At 41.0% G+C, this 22,296-nt stretch overlaps 1 protein-coding gene across 4 annotated transcripts in view; it reads left to right on the plus strand.

Moving 5' to 3' along the window:
* Positions 1 to 22,296, plus strand: part of DHX57 (DExH-box helicase 57) — a 2,066,546-nt gene that overhangs the window by 1,743,691 nt on the left and 300,559 nt on the right. For all 4 annotated transcript variants that reach the window (XM_044057412.1, XM_044057439.1, XM_044057430.1 and 1 more), the window contains 2 exons: positions 1,459 to 1,596; positions 21,855 to 21,929. In XM_044057412.1, the coding sequence (XP_043913347.1) occupies positions 1,459 to 1,596; positions 21,855 to 21,929 (213 nt within the window). The remainder of the gene's footprint in view (positions 1 to 1,458; positions 1,597 to 21,854; positions 21,930 to 22,296) is intronic.

The following is a 22,296-nucleotide window of genomic DNA, read 5'->3' on the forward strand; positions in this document are numbered from 1 at the left end:
TGAACTGCACAAATTATGTGTAACCTCTTCCACTTCAACACCTACTTCTTTAACATGAAATCAGATTCTTTTTTTTTTTTTTTAAATATTTTCATGACCATTGAGTTGGGCCAGAAGCTCTTGTTCAATGTCACTGAGCATTTTTTCTTCCTCAAAGCTCACTGCTCTACAATGTTCTCCCATTTATAATGCCATCAATGCACAAACTATATTGTCACATACCAAAATTGCCAAATTCATCTTGGAAAAAAAACTACCATATTTAAACTTAGAAAATAGTGCTTGAGTTCACATTATGTGACGTAGAGACCAGAAAAGGCATCCAGCCACAATGAAGCACTGTGAGATATCCCCTTGTGCCACATTAGTTTAATGCTTTATTCATTTGGATACTGTTTTGCTTCGATGCTTGCTGATTTGCATAGTACTCTGCAGAAGCTTCCCTGTCACTGAGCCATTATGCCTTGCTTGCACATGCATGCAAGACAACAAAGAAGTAGACTTTAACAATGAAGACCTTGAACTGTTATGAGTTTGAGCAGTTGGAGCATCAGTTATGGGTAGAGTTTTAAATAGCCAACAGTATAATCACCTATTCAAGGTTAGAGGAAACTCAGATAGAGCAAATAAATCCTTGTCCTAGTTGCATGGGGGCTTATTTCACTTGTCCATGAAAAAAAACTTTCATTATGCTTAGGAATTGATCATTTCAGCTTAATTCCACTTCTGTATTTGTTGTCTCAGTGTCTGCATTAGCAGTTTCTGAGTTATGTTTATCTTGTATCTCTATAGTTGTAATAAATGGAGCTGTGTTTTATGGATGGCTTAGTTTTTGTCAGACTTTATATATACTTGTACTGTTGAAGAAATATAAAAAATGTAAAGGAAAATTATAATGTTAAGTTTACATGTTTGCAGATCTGTCTGATGGATGCTAGCACAGGAGGCCTTTGTGTTCATAAAGATCTGTCTTTATTTAATTAGGAAATGTGGCGACAGACATCATGTAATTGATACTGTCTCTATGACACTTTGCTCATGAATTATTGCTCTCTCTCTCTCTCGTTACTTTTGCTCATAATGGAGGCTTATTAAGCCTTGACGGTCCTGTTGCAAAGTACTTTCCATGTTTTAGTTTGTGTCAAGATATAAATGTGATGCACAGCAGAGTCAGAACAGTACATTTTACTTAACTTTACTCATCTCCATTTATTATGAAAGCCATGTCACATCACTGACTTACTCTCAGACTTAGAAGTTGAATTCATCTGTGTATGAGAGTTCTGACGTGGTATACAAAGGAAGTCCACTGGGTCCAAAATGTAACAGAGAATTGTATTATCTTGGTCATCATGGGCTGATCCTAAGCAGGGGAAAATATAAAGGAAAATCAAAGTAATTTCATTAAAATATATTAAACTTAGATGTTTGTTTTAATGATCTGCACATTTTTTTCAGGAAATTGCTGCTCTCAAAAGACAGTTTGCAGAGTTGCTGTCAGATATTGGGTTTGTGAAAGAGGGACTGAAAGCCAAAGATATTGAGAAGATGTCTGTATCTGGAGGAGATGGCATTTTGGAAGCCACGGGTGAAGAGGTAAAACACTTCTGTATTTTAATTTACCTTTTGCATGGACCTTATGGAGAAATGTGTTTAGCTATGATACAACTGCAGCATTTAAATTAAAAACAGGCTGTTTGAACCTCACTGAAATAGGTTCATAGGTTCATACTGGGCTATCTGCCCTAGGGCATTTATAAACCTAGCCAGAGTGTGTTTGGCTTTCGCCACCCATTTTAAATTAATTTTGCTATCCCCTTTTTTGAGGTTAGTATACTGTGCCTCTGTCTAACAGTGACACAGAAGTGATATCCGGGGTAAACCTACGATCCCCCATCCACTCATCACGATTCCTCTTGAAGAGAGTCAATGAGGGACTCTGCCTAACCTGGACTGGGATTTTATTCCAGAGTGAAGGGAGCCTCTGGGTTATGAATCTGTCCCTCCAGCATGTCCTATTTATTTCAGTACTGAGGTTCAAGTCTCTCGAGCGCGTAGCTCGATGGGATTTGGATTTTCTGAGGTGCAGCATGTCCATTAATTCCGGGTTGGACATGGCTTTATACGTCAGGCACAGATCGCCTCTGAGCAGGTGGTATGCCACTGAGTAGAGCTGGAGTTTCTTTAACCGGGCAGCATATGGCATCTGTTTGAGCCCTTTGATCCTCTTGGTGAGGTACTTTTGGGGTCTTTCCAGTTGCTGCAGGTGTCTGGTAAGGTACATCCCAAAAGGGGCATTGTACTCAATTATGGGCCTGATGAGGGATGAGTAAAGAGGCACGATGACCTCCCCTGATCTAGATGTGAATCCCTTCATGATTAGGTGGGTTATATGAAATGTTTTTCTAACCACTTTGGCCACGTGGTTGTCAAATGAGGGATTGCTATCAACTTTGGTCCCCAGGTCCCTAATTATGTCTTCCGTACTTAATGGATTACCACCTATGTGGTAATTTGTGGGCACTTTGTTTTTGCCAAAGGGGATGACTATACACTTTTTGGCGTTTAGCTTGAGGCCATGGCTGTGGCACCAGTTGTCTGTTTCTATGAGGCCCTTTTGGAGGATGCTTGTGTCGGTTGGAGAGTCGGTTATGGCGCCCAGTTTGCAGTCATCTGCGAACTTGGTCAGCCACAGTCCTTCCGTGTTGGCCTGTACCTCTGAGAAATATATACCGAACAAGAGAGGTCCCAGGACTGAGCCTTGTGGGACCCCACTTGTAACTGGTTTGGAGTCTGACATGGCTCCAGCAATTCTAAGCATGTGGGTTCTGTCCTTGAGCCAGTTTGCAACCCATCTAGTGACATAGGGGTTTATATTTAAGCTGGTGAGCTTATCTACAATGCCCGAGTGTGGTATTGTATCGAAGGCTTTTGCGAGGTCCAGGTAGGCTGTGTGGACCACCTTGCCCTTGTCAGTGGCCTTGGTGACTGTTTCAAAGAAATTGAACAGGTTTAAGAGGCAGGATCTGCCCTTAACAAAGCCGAACTGGGTAGGATCCAGTGTCTGTAGGTCCCCAATATCTTTATTTATAAGGTCCATGATGATCCTTTCCATAGCTTTGCAGACCAAGCTAGTCAGGCTTATGGGGCGATAGTTTCCAGGATCCGTTGAGACACCACCTTTGTGGAGAGGGACCACCATTGCTGTACACCACTCTTTGGGTACATATCCTGTAGTAAGGCTGAGACTGAACAGTAGTTTTATGTTTGGGTTTAGCTCTTCTTGGAGTTCATGTAGGACGCAGCACGGGACACCGTCTGGTCCCATTGATGCTGTGTTTTTTGCTTTGGGGAGGGCAGCTCTTACCTGAGCATCTGAGATGTCAGGGGGGCAGCACTCTGCTGGGATAGATATTTGCCCTTTTGGTGGGGAGGGGGGGAAGTTTGCTCTGAACCTGTCTGCTAGGATGTTAGCAATGTCTGTGGGTTCGGTGTATTTTTTGTCATTTTGGACTAATTCTGAGCATATCTGGGAATTCCCACCCAGGTTCCTAACATAACTAAAGAAAGCCTTGTGATTACCCTTAGTGTCCTGTGCAATTTTTCTCTCGAAGCTGGCCTTAGACGATTTTATGAGTGCCCATAGTTTTTTGCTAATACTGATCAGAGATGCCTCCCCTTTTTGGGATTTTGCTCTATCATGTAGTAGCTTCCTCCTTCTATTGTATAGTTTGTTTATGGCTGGGATCCACCAGACAGGATGTCTGCCTTTGGAGGATTGGGTCTTGGTTTTATTTGGGATTGCATGATCCATGCATTCCTGAAGGAGTTCATAGAATGCGTTTATAAAGGATTCTGCGGTCTGGGCCGTATTTTCCACAGGCCCGGGGGCTTTGAAGGATTCCACCTCGGTTTTGAGGAGTGTGAAATTTGCTTTAGAGAAGTTTTTCACTGTGGTTTTCTGGGAAGGGGGTGGGGTCGGGATGTGAATATCCAGTGAGATTAGTTTATGGTCTGATCTTACCAGTCAGTGAGGGATACACTTCTGGTCTGGAGCATAGAGTCCCCATGTTGGTGATGATCAGGTCCAGTATGTTTTCCCCTCTTGTGGGAGTGGTAACAAGTTGTTCCATAGCATTTGAGTTTATAAATTCTAGGAACCTTTGGGCTAGGGTGTTGGAGCTAGAGTAATGCTCCCAGTCTATGTTTGGGTAGTTGAAGTCGCCCAATATAATGGTGTTTGGAAAGACCTTCATATTTTCCAGTGTTCTCAGGAAGGCCGAGTGGAGTTCCTGGGTTTGGGAGGGTGGTCTGTAGCAGGCTATAAACTGGAAGGCAGTTTTACCCACTGTTAGTTGCACATGGATAGTCTCTGATGCTTCGTGCTGTGCCACCAACCTGGAGGTGTGGGTATCTTTGACAAATATTGATACTCCCCCTCCTTCTATGGTTCGGTCCAGGTTTTGGGGCTGAAAAGCATGGTATGAGGTATAACCTGGTAGTGCTGGGGTGCTCTCGGGAGCCTTGAACCAGGTTTCTGTTACTACACAGATATCGATGTTCTCCATGGTAAGGAGAGTTTTGAGTGCGTGCATCTTGAGGTTTAGACTTCTGGCGTTGAATAGCACTACTCTTAGTTTCTTATCCCTTGTGATACCTGTGGAGGTGGGTTTTTGTCTTTTGAGCCTTGCCTAAAAAAGGCACTATGGGTGTAGCAAGAGCCTTTGCCAATATCCAAAAGCCCAGGGGTGATAGGTGCAAGCCGTCCCTAGCGAAGCATCGTGACTTTTCGAGCATGTCATCCCAGGCTGACAGGCATTGGATCCCCTTTGAATGACACCAATACTTAAGCCAGTTGTTGAAATTGATCATCTTGTCTTCAAATTGTGGCATCATTCTTGGTGAGGGTAAGATGCTACTCAAGGTCAGGGTCATACCGGCCTGGGCTACATGCTCAGAGAGCTCCTCTATGTCTCTTTTCATGTAGTCCAGGGAGGTACGTCTCAGGTCATTCACACCAGCATGGACAATGACTGAGTCATATTTGTACTTGCCTTGGAGTGACCTGAGTGCTTGTGTTATATGGCGGATCCTAGTGCCCGACAGGCAGCTCACCGTGACCTTCTCCTTGCTCAGCCTGGTGAGCAGGACGTCAGTGTGCCTGACGATAGAGTCACCTATTACAAATGTATCAGGTGTGTTGTTTAGCCTTAAGGGCTGTGACTGTTCGGCACACTGGCTTTGTGAGCTATGTGTTGCACGTGTTTTGTTTTGGGGTAGCGGTTGCTTGGGTGTCTGCTTTGGAGGTCTCTGCTGCTTAGGCAGATTTTTATTTAGAGCCTCTGAGTATGTTTTTCTGTGTTTATGTGTTTGGTTTGCTGTCGTGGTAGGTCTATGTGAGACTGGAATTGTAGTGAGTGTGGTTTCCTTCTCCTCCTGACTGGTTACGCCAGTACTGAGTTGAGAGAGCTTAGTCTCCAGTTTGGCTATATGGTTGCATCTCTCACATGTGTTGGAATTTGTTGGGAGGAGGAGAGGGTTGTCTGTGTACATGAGGCAGTTGTAACATTGCCTCAAGATTCCCAGATTCACCAGCTGGACCGGAGAAGAGATTGACAACTGACCTTTGGACATGCTAGAATAGTATTGGGAATTCCTTTATAATTGAAAAAAAGGGCCAATGGGGAACAAGGTACTCAAGGGGAGTTTGTGAGGGGTGTAGTGCTTTTAATTTTTTAGTGCTGACTTATATAATTGCTTTAGTGAGCAAGTGCCAGGTAACTTACATGCAATGTGCTACAGGTAACTTAAATGCAAAAATGACAAACAGTAACTTTCATTCAAGTGAAACAAGGAAATAAGTACAGTAAGCAATGCAGATATCACTAGGGATCCACAGAAGCGCTGAAAAGCCACATTTTAGGTGGAATTAGCATTTCAGGGAAATAACAAGCAAACAAACAACAAGCATATAAACAAAGCTAGATTCAGCAGGCCTGGATCTAGTCTATGCTACAGCAAGCAAGGTGTACCAATTTCAGTAAGAAACAGTTCAAATATGCAGGCACTATAAGCCTTTAACCAGAAATTCCCAGCTCAGAAGGGCAGAGTCCAGCCTCTCCTCCCACAAGAGTGCAGACCACGAACCCTCTTAATGTAAAATAACTGGCCTGAAGCCCAAGTGCTTAAACCAGAATTAATACATATAATACAAATAAGCTTGTTATAGCAAAATTTGTAGGTTACTTTTTCTTATTTTGTAGAGTGTAGTCAAAGCATTTGATGCATTATATAGAGGATTATGATTGAGTGGCCAATTGTAATATATATATTATATGTTTGAGGCATAGATGCCAAGAAATTCAACTTGCCATCCATTTCGAGAACACATAATAGTTCATTACTATGACAGATCTGATTATAATTCTTTGTAGTACATGGCGATTTATCTGCTGCATTTGCTAGTTGATAGCTGTGTTGGCTTTAAAAGCCAGTAAAGAGGTGGGGAAGTGGCTGATGTCGTTATGTATTCCTTTTTTAAAGGAAGCAATTTATTTCAAAATGCATGTATACTTTAACAGGCAGCAGGCAGAAAAGGGATTTGAAACAAAGCCATTTCATGTCCTACTGCTACTGTTTACTGGTCATTACTGTCTGCTTTAGTGTAGACTCAATATTAACAGGACATAGTGGGTGCATAGCAATTATTAACCATCCTTCTAAGTGTTGTTAAGATCGGGTCTTAAGCTAGAGTAGTGGTGAACTAGGATGTAATTTAACCATTTTTAAGTGTTATCACGGTGCTGCATGCACTACAAGTATGTCTTGAATGGTTGGAAAGAACTGGTAGTGCCCCTGCCATATTTTAGCAGGGAAGGCATTTCCTAGTCATTGTTACCCAAAAAAAAAATGCCCCCAAAAATATTCATTTTGGGGCTAGAAGTAAATTGAAGTAGATGATACTCCCTGGTTTTCAGGAGAACTACCACAGGGATGTGGCTGGGCTGATAAAAGATTTTTCTGTTTTGCCAATGGTAGTTTATTATTCTAGTGAAAGTAAGTTTCTCTGCAATGTTTTTCACTGACAAAAATACACTGACTCCCAATCCAAATATAAATTAAAAAAACAATGTTTTAACATGGGAGCGAGTTCCTCTGCACCCCTCACATCCCAGCATCTCTAGATACTCTGCACCCCTCACATCCCAGCATCTCTAGATAGGGTCTATATTAGAACACCGAACGTTCAAAATTTCGAGTGTTCTAATATCGAACCCTATGAATTGAAAATTTAAAACATCGAACATACAGAACAACAATTTTTTTCCTAGGGAAACAATTTGATGTTCCAAAACACATACACACAACACAAGCACACCAAACAAACAGCAATCCACACACATACACCTAAACTCTTACACCTAACCCTACACTAAACTATACACACACCACTAACTATCCATTTACCTTAACCCAAACCCTAACCCTAAGGTCCATCACTATCGCACAGTCACCTCACCCACGCCCTAACCGTAACTCACCTACCCCGCCCTAACCCTCACGTCCACACAATCGCACACTTACCTGACCCGCGCCCTAATCCGCCCTAACCCTCACGTCCACACAATCTCACACTTACTTGAACCCAACCCGTAACTTTCCACCACAGCGCTGAAAATACCGAAGCAACAGAAACGGACAACTGAATTTTTTCCCTAGGAAAAAATTCAGTTTTCTGTTTCTTCGATATTTTCAGCATTCGCTGAAAACAGGTCGATATTAGAACACTCGAAATTTTGAACGTTCGGTGTTCTAATATAGACCCTCTAGATATACTAATTCTGAGATCACACAACAGCAGGTGGATGTAGACCTTATTCCCACTGTTACATGATCTGACTGTAACCAATAGACAAAACATTTGACATTTTGTAACCAGCAAAGGCATTAAATACACCCTAACTACATAAAATAAAGCTTGATACCTTATAAACTTTTCTAACTTCATCACAAAATACAAGTAAAAACACAAATTTGTCAGTGAAAAAGGAACTGATGGCAGTCATCAGTGACTTCTTTTTCAACTAAATGTGAAATCAATGAACTGAGTGAAGCTTAATCATTTATATGCAAGTAATTTATGATACATGTGTAATTTCTTTAAACGCTAAAATGCTGTATTTGGCTAATAGGGAGTGGTGTTTGGCATGTGTAAATGATTACAGATGTAAGCCACTTTTACAACTAACAGTTTCCAGCAGATTTCTGTTTTCATTGGTGAGACAGTAGACCAATGAACATATAAGATAACTCTACTTTTAGAATTTCTGAGCTTTTGTGTTATGGGTCAGCACTGGTAATGCGCAGTACTTTCATAAACATTTTTGGAAATTTTGATGGTGATAATAGCATTTATATTTGGTCAGTTTGTGTGCTGTACACTTTTGGAAACACAATTCCTTGAATCATGTTTAACTAAGTCAAAATTATAGGAAGCATAATTTGCTGAGAAAGGACCTGAAGAAAGCCAAAAAGAGATGGAAAAAAAATAAAATATAGCTATAGGGAGTAAACCTAACACTTTTCCTTTCTTTAAGATGTAGTGATGCAAAGCTGATCTTAACAAGTAGCATACAGAGAGGTCACCTACACCTTGGGTTGTATGGAGCTTGTTTTGGGTTGTGGAGTTAGTCTTTTAATTAAATCAACAAATGGTATTTTCAGTAGCTTCCTTTTATGAATCGCAAGTTGATGAATTGTGTTTTGTTGGTGTATCCTTTATCTGTTTACTTTATATATTTGGAGTGATCACAGACTGATTCATTTTGCATGCTGAATTTCTTTCTATTGTAATTGTACAGGATTTGCAGTTACCTTTCTTTTTTCTTTGCAGTATTTCAGGCCAGCTATGCTTGGATGTTAATGTTTTGTAGTTGATTGGTATGGAATGTTCAATCTCTCAACATGTATGAGACACAACTGAGGGCTGCTACACATAGCACCTACTTCTCATATCCTAATTGGATTAGCTTAAGGGCAAAGGTCCTGCTCCTAATAGTGCTAGTTTGGTGCATATAACACAGTGATTTACTTCAAGGAATCCTTATTTTAAGGCCAAACTAAAGTTAGTGCTATTCCAGATGGAACTTGGTCTTTTAATAATCCCTGCAATAATTACTTAATGCAAAACACTTCCAAAAATAATGGCTATGTGTATGCAAACCTTAGCATACTGTTGTGTAATTATCTTCCACCATTATAGTAGCCCTCCTAGTTTTAATAAAGCTATTAAAAGCCACTGAGTTTACCAGCCACCCTGACAATCATTTAGCCACCATGTTCTTCCTAGAAAATAAGGGTATTTGTCTTAAGAACATCACTTTGTCATCACTCTGTACTCAAGCTAGGCACTCTGGCATTACTCTGAGGTCTTTTAGCCATTTTGGTAATTTACTAGCCAACCCTGCACTCACCAGAAGAGGTGGATAATTCATTCTGCCTATGGGTCAAAAGTAGTAGAAAGTACCTGGCAGTAGAACTATCACTTGACTAACCTGCGCTTACACTAGCCTTCTTGACCATGCTACACAATCTGTTAGTTTAATTTACCATCCATTTCCAGTATCTTTATAGGCACACAACTATGCTATGTGGTAACTTTGTCTGCGTTTCAACCTAAATAGTTGCAGTACTGCTTTAAATCCTTTTCCTCCAAGCCTTCTAAAATTTGGTACAAGTAAAATGAAACGTGGTTGCATTTTAAAAGAAAATCATATGCAATCTGAATTTTAATTCCTCAGTAAAATTCTGCATCAGATTGCTATCTTACTTCAGGGGACTTTCTGCTTGAGCAGACACTGGATACTTCTTTCAGATGGGATCCAGATGATTGGATTGGTATTTACAAATTCAGCTTGGGCTTCACCGACCTAACCCTCCCCGAAAGGGGATGGGATACAATATAAGGTTGGGTATTCCCAAAGCGTAAATAGTCACAAGACTCAATTGCCTTGAATTGCCTATGATCCTATTCAGGTACATTCTCACTGGTTAGTTCAGTTTTCTGATTTTGAGTTGTAACACTCAATGCATAGTGACCTTCCTTAGTCCATGCAGGGACATTCCCTCTCCAAGTTTAAAGAGGGGTTACTGAACCTCAAAACCACAACCTATTCTAGCCTGTTATGCATTTTTGGTCTCATCTCATTATGCTTTATAAGAAAGTCTTCACAAACACTGCCTAAAAATACAGACCTTCCAAGCACTTTAGTAGATGTCATACTATCAAACAGGACCACAAAGATAGTTGCCTGCTCTACTTATTCGCAGAGCTTGACATCAAGTGTTGGCACAAGTGCTAGTATATCAGCCCAGCCACTCTCAGGCATTGCTGAGAGAAGTCTTATGAATAGCTTTCCAGGATGAGGTGATGCTGGGATAGGAACTGGATTGGAGGATTATTCCCAAAAGGTGAAGAAAGAGCAATGGGAGATTAAGGTAATGCAACTTAAGACCAGACCAAGTTAGCACCCTTAGCTAAGTCTGTCATGATTGCAGCAGTTTCAAAGCTCCCTTTGTCTTGATTTATGTGAGTGAAGTGGTGACTTTTTGGGTACACTTTTTTTTAAAGTAAGACTGGGTGGGAAGTGTGACATCCGGCTATATCCCACCAGACTGCCACCAATAAATGTGACATCTGGCTATTTCCCACTGAACTGCCACCAATTAATGTGATGTCCCTTACTATCCTGAGTCAGTAACTAGGGAGCTTCAATCCTCACTACTGACTCCAATATAAGAGTGTCACTTAAACAGAAGTAATATTTCACAATTTTCCCCTAAGAGCACAACAGGAGCATGGTCTATTTTTCTGGGACTGGACTATATACCTCTGTCCACTCCAAATGTATACCATTATTACACATGTCAGAGCAATGTGTCCCAGTTTAAGTCCTCTGATACACTCATATTCAAAGTAAATTTAAATCTCATGCACCCAAACACTTCTGGAAAGCCTGACACAGATTTCCAGCTTTGTCCCTTCCTCAAAATAATATGGTAATGCTGCCACCAGTCAGTGTCTTCATGCCCTTCTAAAGGGGTGCCCAATTATGTAAATTAAATATCAAAATAAATGATAACTATAACCAGCGCAACAAGGCCTTCGAGGGGACCTGGGGAATGGCAAACAGGTATAAACACTCTTTAATCTGTAAATAAAAACACTGATTTCCAGCCGCAATGTAAAGTGATGAAAAACATTTAGTAATAAATAAAATAATTACAAGAATGTAAATCAGTAGCTTTCAATAAACACCAGAACTCAATCGCCGGAACTGTAAAATTAAACTGCAGGATAGGAGTCCATTATTAAGCTTTCCTAACGGAATTAAAAAATTCTGTCCCTGATCTAATTTAACACATAATAGCAAAGCAAAAGGAAGGCGTATAGTTTTTGGTGAGTTCTCTTTCATGGGTGTCCACTGACTGCACAGCACTGTAACTGACTGTACTTCACAAAACTGCTCAGCATTTGACAAACTGTAGTCTCAGCTGTCTTATTTTAAAAATAATAGCTATTTGAAAAAGTTATTTTTCTGTCAATCAGCTGCTTAAATAATCACTTAGCAACCAGAAACCTTCTAATGACATCACTCACTGTTCAGCTGATTCTCCACAGTATGTTAGAATGTCGCTCTCAAACATGCACAATTAAAAATGCATCAAAACACTGACAGATTCTCTAAACATTCTGTACAAACAGAGAATTACTCAACATTTTAAAACTTATTTACATTTTCACAATTAGGCAAGCTGGCATACAAATTAATCTGAGAATATGCACAAATCTCCTGCCAGACATGCTAACATAGATGACAGTGTTTTCATTTACTTCACACCCCCCCCCCCATGACTCAGGCATGATTTTCAAGTGACCCTTGAAAACCAACGCTTGAAAAAAATGGGTCTGTGGGAATATCCAACCCAGTCCTCTCCTGGCAATCCATTTGCATTAGCATTATTATCCCCACTGCAACATTTTTCTCCTTCTGAGGAAATGTGTCTGAGTACAGCCCCACCCCATAATATGAAGCATTTACCTGTGCAAAAACTGCTTTATTGTAATCTGGCCTGGCTAAAACAGGAGGTCCTTCCAAAATCTATTTTAGTTTTTGGAATACCTATTCACAATCTGTGGTCCACACTACCTTGTCTGGTTTATTATTCCTAGTTAGGTCAGTAAGTGGTGCAGCTATGGGTACAAACTGTAACTGGGTACAAATTTCCTATAGTACCTCGCTGTCTGTAAAAATGCTCTCACTTGTTTCTTAGTAACAGGAACTGGCCAAGCTTGGATAGCTTCCACCTTGACAGGTTCTGGCCTAATTTTACCACTTCCCACTCTGTGTCCTAAGTAAGTGACCTTTGCCGTACCCTTTTGACACTGGGTTTAATGGTTAATCCTGCCCTACTTAATCTAAGACCTCCCTCACATGTTGGTCTGCAAATGCCAGTAGCATAGTCTTTACCTCTCCACAAGACAATTAGTCTGGAGATAACAGGGAGTGTTCTTTAAATGTTTCACCTCACAACACTTCCACAGACAAGTCAGTAGGTCTGACATGAAGTTGGCTGACATGAAGTTGGCACCTTGATCAGTCATTTTTTTCCCGTGGAAAACCTACTCTGTTCAAAATTTCTAGCAAACATTTTCCACCTTTTCTACATTAATATCACCTGCAAAAGGAATATTAGGGACTTTAGATAGAAGTGGCAGATGGTAGGCCCTAGGCTGTACCAACTGCTGCACTATCTCACCTTCCAGCCCTCCCTTTGGAGTCCACTTTCTGTACAACAAACCTTCCTTTTCTGCCTTAATATCCTCTTCCCAAGGACTATCAGGGACTATAGCTAGAAGTGGTAGATGGGTAGGTTCTAGGTTCTACTGACTGCCATACTACTTCACCTTCCAGCCCTCCTTTAGGAGTCCATTCTCTATGCAACAAACCTTCCTTCTCTGCCACAATATCCCCTTCCCAAGGAATATCGGGGACTATAGCTAGAAGTGGCAGATGGTAGGCTCTAGGCTCTAGTGACTGCCTTACTACCTCACCTTCCAGCCCTCCCTTAGGAATCCACTCTTTATACGACAAACCCTTGTTCCCTTATTTAGACTCCCCTCTTCTTTATGCCTCAGGCGCTTCCTTAGCCATCTCCCTTAAGCTTTGTACTGTAGGGTCTATAAGTTGAGCCTGTCTCAACTATACACCTGTGACCCTCCCAAGCTTTCCTTCTGGAGGAAGCCTAGTATCTTCCAACAGCTGTACCTCAATGTCAGTCTTTATATCATCACTCCCTTCCATCCTTACAGTTACCGTGTCCAAGGGAATATCAGTACCTTCCAGCAGCTGTGGGTCCCTTTCAGACTTACTGCTACAGGATAGCTCCTTCTCTGAAATAGCCACCACAGCAGTCCCAGCTTCAGGTATGAGATCTGTTTGATTCTCTGCCAAACTACCAGACCTACATGCCTGTCTCTCAACCTATTTGTCACTGCATGCACGCAAGGCACCGCATCATCACAGTCATTCCCTGTCAGGACATTTGCAGGAATATTCTCAAACACATGCTGCCTTTCCACAGGAAGCCTAGTAACTTCCAACATCTGCACCTCGCTGTCACTCAGGGTACCACCACTCACCTCTGTCCCCGCAGTCACAGTATCCAAGGGAACATCAGTACCCACAATCAGCTGTGGCTCACATTCAGACTTACTGCTACCATATCACACCTTCTCTGAAATAGCCACCACGCCAGTCCCAGCTTCAGGTATGAGATCTTTCTGGGTCTCTCCCAGACTACCGGACCTACATGACTTTCTCCAAGCCTGACTGCATGTCACTGCATGTATACAAGGTACTGCATCATCAAAGTCATTCTTTATCAGGACATATCTACTTGCTTCCTTCCTCTTCTACCCTCCAAGTCAAGATGAACCTTAACCAAGGGTATTTGGAACGGGGTCCCTCCCAATGCTCTGACTGGAGTGGACTGCCCAAGCAAGTACTGCTCTTCTCTAACCACTGCAGGCCTCACAATGGTTATATCAGAAGTTGTGTCCCTCTTAGCAGTTACCTGTTTACCATCTATTAAGATAGGATATAAATTCTGGTGATAATATCGCAGCCCAGTTGTTTCTAAACAACTTACCCCTGGCTGTTTGTCATCACCACTTGCTGGCTCCCTCACCTTTTGTTTCTCCCCTTGCCTTGATGGACATTTGACTGCTATGTGGCCCTTCTGGTTACATTTGAAACATCTCATTTCTAACCATGCTTTTGGAGTAGTAGTTTCCCCGTTACTAGTGTACTCTGTTGGAGTGGTTTAGACTGCTCCCCATGGGTTCCCTTATGTCCATGTACAGCACTGGGTGTCCTTTTCCAATGCAGTGGTGCTCTGCTTTCCAAGTAGAGGTCCCCTTTTCTCCCGAACTCCTCTGCACAGTTGCACTCACTGTTGCCAAACCAGACTCTCATGTTATCAGGCAAAGTACTGTGGACTTGTTCCCTCACCAAAAGGTCTGCCAGTCCCTCAAAAGTGGTGACCTGGCAATCACTCACCCATCTGTGAAAGTAAGTACTTAAGTCAGCAGTATAAGCATGTACACTTTCATCTGCCTTGCGTCATTGTTCACAAAACTTTTTTCTATAAGCTTCAGGTGTAAGTTTGAAACAGTCAAGCAAGCAGCATTTCATTTTATCATAATTCAAAGTCTACATCAATTTAACTTTGCTATAGCCTGGACAGCTTCACCATAGAATTAAGGAGTCAGGAGCCAAACCCAGAGCTTATGGTCAACATCATATTTTCTACATACCCTCTCAAAGATATGAATAAAACCTGTCAAAGTCCCTTTACTGAGGAGGAAGTTTACTGACCTGTACGGCTTCTAGGGTCCAGTTTTTCCCTTCCCCATTACCTCCACGACCGTCTTGAGAGGTAAAAAGCTCCACTTCATGTCAGCGCTGTCTCTCATTCTTCTCACATTGTCTCTCATTGTTCTCTGCTTCTAAACATCTCAGTCTCTCTTTTGATTTCAGTTCAAGACATCTGTTCTCTAGGCATTTGGATTTCAGTTCATATTGGCGCTGCTTCTCCTCAGCCTCCAGTTCCAATCTCCTTAACTCCAGATGGATTCTCATGTCCTCCAAAGAAAATGTGGACTGTCGCGTCTCGGCAGGCTGCACATCACCAAACTAGATATCCTCCAAACAGATGGTCTGAGCTGCTGCTGCAACCAAGGATGAAATCATTGCTTCCTTGGTCAGGTTGGCATGCACCAATCCTCTGGCTTTACACTCCTTAGCCAACTGGATCTTTAACGTTAAAAGTAGGGAAGCACACACTTCTTCCAAAGGTTGCTCACACACACAATAAAGTCCAACGTGAAAAAACAGGATGTGAGCACACCAACAAAACTGAGAAGAGACAAACAAAATGATTTCTTCCAAAACTTGTTTCTAACAAATTTATTGTAAAAGGATAAGCTCTTTCACAGGGCTACAGCTTCCTCAGATCCAACTAAAACTATCAGCATAAAAAGTCAAACAGTATATACAGGTTAAAATCACATGTCACTAGTAATTGACAAATCAAATTCAATGTCTTTTAATTAGTGCTGGTTTCAGTGGAACACTTGCATTTAAGCCCGGATCTCTATGGGCTTGTAATGCTATGACCCATTTTACCTCTAAATTCTCTAAGTAGTTGTTAACATCACCTCTTCTCATACTAGTTCTAACCTGTTGAAGATCTCTGAAATAGAAAACATTATGTCCTGTAATATCTGTATGTACTGCCAAGGCATTGGTATGAACATTATTCCTTTTGTTACTAAGATGTTCTAAAATCCTTTCTTTGAGCTGACATGTTGTTTTTCCTATATAAAAAAATGACATGTACAGGTTGCGAAATACACTAAAGTGTTGCTGTTACAAGTGGAAAATAACTTGGGTATGAACTTCCTCCCAGTGTTAGGATGAGCAAATATTTGATCTTTTACAATGAAAGACCATGCTTTGCATTTCACACACGGAAAGGTTCCTGTTCTTTGTAAGAGTTCCACCCCCAAACACTTAGGACCATAACACAACATCATTTTCAGACTCATATTATTTCTGAAAATAAATTTGGGATCTTGCCCAGCAATCTTTTTAATTCCATCGTCAGCTAACAGGATCGGCCAGTTCTTTCAATCTATATCACAGAACTGATGTATGTTGCTGGAATAAGTGAAAAGCATTTTAGGTTTTCTACCAATGGGCTTAGGGTTACTATGTTGTTTACTATTATCCCTATGTCTGCTCGAAAAATACGGGGCCCCTCTATTGTCCCTATAAGTCTCTATTTATGTTTGAACATTTTCTGTTAACTTATCCGGGTAACCCCTAGTCGAAAGATCATGCAAAAAAATTCCAAGCGACCTAGTCATTTCTGTTATCCCTGACTGACTGACTAAAAAAATAAATAAAACTGTAGTGGATTGAAATTCGTAATGTTTACCTTGTGGCTGTCAAGAGTGCAAATCTTAATGACAACTGCCCACAAGCTACTGAGATCCAATTAAAAATCCCACGCAGCTGTTACCAATAAATGTGACATCCAGCTATATCCCACCAGACTGCCATCAATAAATCTGACATCTGTCTATATCCCACCAGACTGGCATTAATTAATGTGACATCCTTTACTATCCTGAGTTAGTAACTAAGGAGCTTCAATCCTCACAACTGACTCCAATATGAAGCTGTCACTTAAACAGATGTAATATTTCACAATTTTCCCCTAAGAGCACAACAGGAACATGATCTATTTTCCTGGGATTGGACTATATACTTCTGTCCACCCCATGTGTATTCCCTTATTGCACACTTCAGAGTGATGTGTCCCAGTTTAAGACCTTTGATACACTCACACTCAAAGTAAATTTAAATCTCAGACGTACAAACACAAACACTTTTGGGAAAGCCTGACACAGATTTCCAGCTGTGTCCCTTCCCCAAAATAGTATGGTGATGCTACCACCAGTCAGAGTGACTTCATCCCCTTCTAAAGGGGTGTCCAGTTATGAAAATTAAATATCAAAATAATTGATAGCTATGACCAGAGTAGCAAGGCCTTTGAGGGGACTTGGGGAGTATCAAACAGGTATAAACACTCATTAATCTCTAAAGAAAAACACTGATTTCCAGCCACAATGTAAAGTAATGAAAAATATTTAATAATAAGTAAAATGATTACAAGAATGTAAATCAATAGGCTTCAATAAACACCAAAACTTAATCACCAGAACTGTGAAATTGAACTGCAGGATAGGAGTCCATTAGTCTAGAAAAACTCTATCTTAATAACTAAGCTTTCCTAATCTAACAATAGAATATTGTCTCTGATCTAATCTAAAACATAATAGCAAGGCAAAAGGTAAGCATACAGTTTTAGGTGAGTTCTCTTTCATGGGTATTCCCTGACTGCACAGCACTGTAACTGACTGTAATTCACAAAACTGCTCTGCACTTGACAAACTTCAGTTTCAACTGTCTTATTTTAAAAATAAAGATCAGCTGTTTGAAAAAGTAATTTTTCTGTCAATCAGCTGTTTAAATAATCACTTAGCAACCAGGAACATTCTAATGACATTACTCACTGTTCAGCTGATTCTCCACAGTACTTTAGAATGTCCCTGTCAAAAGTGTGCAATTAGAAATGCATCAAAACACTGACAGATTGTCTAAACTTTCTGTATAAACAGAGAATTACTCAACATTTTAAAACTTATTTACATCTTCACAATTAGGCATACTGACATACACTACAAGTTAATCTGAGAATATGCCCAAATCTCCTGACAGACATGCTAACATAGATGACAGTGTTTTCATTTTCTTCACAGTAAGCAAGCCTTCCCCAATGTTCAGTGTGCAGCATTTCCACCTCACACAAAGTAACGCCTCTTAGGTTGGAGTGACATGTTTCTGAGGGTAGGACCCCACCTTGGATGGTCAATCCCTTCTCCTTGCTCAGAGACTATCTCATTAGTGGTAGTTGTTCAAGTTCCTTGAAGTCTGTTTACCTTGTCTACTGGGCTGCTCTTTGCACCAGCCTCAGCACTGGACTTCAGTTATTCATCACCTGGTGGGGTCATAAAAGCACTGTACAACAGTATAGGCTGATGCCTGCACATAACCTGGCCCAGGCCTTTTGGACAGTGAATTAAATGGTAATCCAAGCAGGGAGTGGGAGGGTGCCTGATGGTAGCAAATGCTGCTGAGACATGAGCAGGAGACCAGGTGATTAATTCTTTGGGTAGTGATAGCAGAATAGGCTGCTAGCCACAGTAATCAGTCTTTTGTATTTCCATGTACATGGATGATAAGAGCATGTGAGGGATTAATACTGAGCAGTAAGTGTTACTTTACCACTGTCAGGAGACCAGGCAGTTAAATATGTTGGCAGTGATAGCAGCAAATATATATATATATATATATATATATATATATATATATATATATATATATATATATATATATATATAATATATATTGTATATGAGAACAATATAATCTATTCATTCCTTCTAAGGTAGCCCAGATGGGCCAAGAGTCAAGTGGCAGGGAGTGGGTCAGCATGCTGAGTCTGTGGAGTGGCCTACTCCTTCCCTAGTGGAGCAGCCCCCACCCCCCCCCATCACCACCAAAAGCAATTAATCAAGCTTTCACTGCATGCTGCTTCCTGCAGGGAGCAAGCCTCTGCAATCTCACTTGGTTACTTATTTATGTACTGTGGCACACTATGATTATAAGCTTGTGCTCCATGGATGCAACACATAGTGCTTCCACTAGATGACTCTGGTTTGTCACTTGAATGACAGCTCCCTTCCCCAGGATGGTAGAGTCAGCAGCATCAGCATTCACTCACACCCATCCTCCCTGCCCATTTCATTCGGGTGCCAGAGCTGCTAATCAAACTTGGGTCACCTGGTCCTAGTTAGGGCATTATCCCTCTCTGTCACCAAAGCTGGTTAGCTGATTTATTTTAAAAAATAAATACAATTATCAAACAAAACAGAAGGTAGGAAGTGTGAACAGATACTCAGTTTTCTTTGTGCATCTGATACAAAAGCCACTCAGTATATTCTAAAAAAAAACAGTACTGAGAATTGCCTGGGGAATTGCCTAATAACACCATGGGGCTAGATAGTAACAGATCAGTGTCTTTCATTGGAGAATCAAAACATTTACCATGCTCAAGTCTGACATTGCTTCTTAACTCATTCATGCCTATAGCACCTCATCTCAATGACATACCTATTAATAATTAGCAGCATAAGAAAGGACAAGGTGGAAGTAATAAAATAACAGATTGTTAATCTAGGATGTCCTGCAGTTAATCTAGGATGTCCTGTAGTACAAATATCTATTTCTGTCACTTGTTCATATTTACATAACTGAGAGAGTTACATGTTATTGGTGGCACGCTGTGAAGGTCATAGTGGGAGACCGTTAAAGACATTCATTTAGATTCAGAAACATTTTTGTGTCCTGGTAGCTGATTTTACACTAAGATCAGCCATGCTGCCCTGGATGGAGGGGAATGATTGAGATGCAGTGAATGTGATTGCTGCAGGTTGAGAAATGCCACATTCTACATATCATTGCAAATGACACTATAATAGCATGGAAATGACCTTCATTATTAAAATGAGGGTATTACAGGAAGCAGATGAGGGCAAACAATATTGTAGACCAACTGAGAAATGTAGATATTTCACGTGAAGTTACGCTGCCATCAGAGTTGTTGTCTGTAGTAAAATCCTGACATTAAGGGAGTGAGAGAGACCCGGAAAATATGCACATGTAGCTGCCACATTAATAAGTGTATATATGCAAGAGGCATCATTACTGGTAGTTGCTAAAATATGTGTCATCACCCTTGGTGCTGCCTAGTTACCTGTCCACAGCTAACACGCCACACCCTCCACAACTCTGAAATATTAGACCATTACCATGTGGATACAGGAATCGTGCAGGAACTGGTTAAGCTGTGACACCCTCATGTGCAGGCTCATGTTGTATCCATCCATGTAGACGCCAAGTTATCTGTGGTGTTGAAAATATTAGCTACAAGGGACCTTTTGGTTGCCAGTGAGGACACAGTGGGTGTATCTTAGGCATCTGCCTCAAGGCTACTCCACCAGATCATTGATGCCATGCTACAGTATGTGAGGGTGTATATGTGGTCCAGGGTACCACAGAGGAGAGAAACAGCATCATTCAGGCATTTCATGACATTGCCAGGTTCCTTTAGATATGAAGATCAATTGACTGCACTTGTATTGCAATAATAGCCCCACTGGGGAGCAGAAGCAATGGTGTATCAACCATAAGCACTTTCACTCCATCAACTGCCTGGTGGTCTGTAATGCAGAGGTTATAATGTACAATGTGTCAGGAGGCTACCCTGGTAGTGCCATGATTCCTATGTTTGGCACACGTAACTTATCTCAGTGGTTTGTGTAGGGTGATTTTCTATAGGACCATCTTATTGGCAGTGACCGATATACCCTGGTGCCATGGCTAATGACATAAATTAGAAATCCACAGATCATGACACAGAATTGATACACCACCACCCTGTCACAGACTCAAATTATTCTTGAAAATATATTTGGACTGCTAAAGGCTGACTTTCACTGTTTAGATTTCTCTGATGGTGCAGTGCACTATGACCCTGGAACGTGCAGTAAAATCTTTGCAGTGTCTGTAATATCATACAGCATGTTAATATGCAAAAAATTACAGCAGGCAAGAGACCACCAAGTGGAGGAAGTCCTGGAGTCAACACCAAGTGGAGGAAGTCCTGGAGTCAACACCACAGAAGGTGCCTTTTGGGGAGCTTAAGGAGGTGCCAGCTGCAGGGGATGACTATACAAGATGGAAGAGGGCACAGTATGCCATAACACTGGCTACGAGGCAGTGGCTGATGCATAACAATGGACCAGAATAAGCATAACATAACTGTAAAAATGATGCATGCATGACTACACCCAGATGATGCTATACCATGCATGGAGTGGCCACATTGTGCATCAGAAACTGGCTACCCAAGCAACAGAAACTGGCTACCCAAGCAACAGAGTACTGAGTGCAGGTAACAATTGTCATCATATGCATGTGAGGCTGACCATAGTGACAAGTGTCAGAAATAAGAATTGTGTGTGTGTGTGTGTGTGTGTGTGTGTGTGTGTGTGTGTGTGTGTGTGTGTGTGTGTGTGTGTGTGTCTGGAGATGTTGAAGGTTAACACTGCATGTGAGTGTGTGTGGCAAAGGTGGGTGAGTATGGGGAGCCAGGGGTATTGGCTACAGAAAAGGTGGTGTCTCCAGTTTCTTGTGATGGGGTAGTGGAAATACTCCAAGCTAAAGAAATCTCTAGGGACTTGTGAAAAAATATATCCTGTCCTTTTATGAACATGTGAAAAAGTAGCAGTAATTAGAGGAAGGTGTCCATGGAATCTGTCAGTATAGCTAGTGTCATGAAACCACTGTTTGAAATGTTTTCCTTTTTTTCACTTATTTTATTTGGGATTAGGTAATTGATGTTAGCAGTCATAGATTATATGTAAAACTAAAGCATGGCAGAATGCCAGCAGAGTTAACTCTTCATAATGCAGGAGTGCAGCTGCATTTCAGATGTTAAGCAGAATATGTATTCTCTTGGAGGAAATATTGTGTTAAATGTGTGTTTTGCACAAACTGTAATTTTTGTTGAAGATTTATAGTTTTGTATTTTTGTTCTAGGCAAATTGTAATGCAGACAACATTAAGCTGATGTCAGCAATGCTGTGTGCTGCACTCTATCCAAATGTAGTTAAGGTAAGGCTTTGTCTTCATTTCTTAATAGTAGAATTATAATTGATTTGTTTCTAAGTGAATGCATATTTTTTTTTATTATTGTTGTTATTCTGAACAACTTACTGATATGCAATTCTCAGCACTTAAGAATGTATACTTGGGTGGAGATTCGCAGACTGTCTCATGGCACAGTAGAAGTCCCAGCTGAACTGATTAGAATTTTAAGTGTCTATTCTTTGTAGCACAGACTGGCAACATGCATTAATGCTGTGGTGGTGAAGTGGAGGCATACATTACATGGAACTGCCATCTACAGTAACTGCTCACACAGCTGAGTTGTATAACATTTTCTATTGCGGTTTTGTCTGGATTAGCATAAATTTCTGTT

This window comes from Protopterus annectens, chromosome 1.part2, assembly GCF_019279795.1.
Source record: "Protopterus annectens isolate FY-2018-M chromosome 1.part2, PAN1.0, whole genome shotgun sequence".
In the NCBI taxonomy this organism is placed as follows: Eukaryota; Metazoa; Chordata; order Ceratodontiformes; family Protopteridae; genus Protopterus; species Protopterus annectens.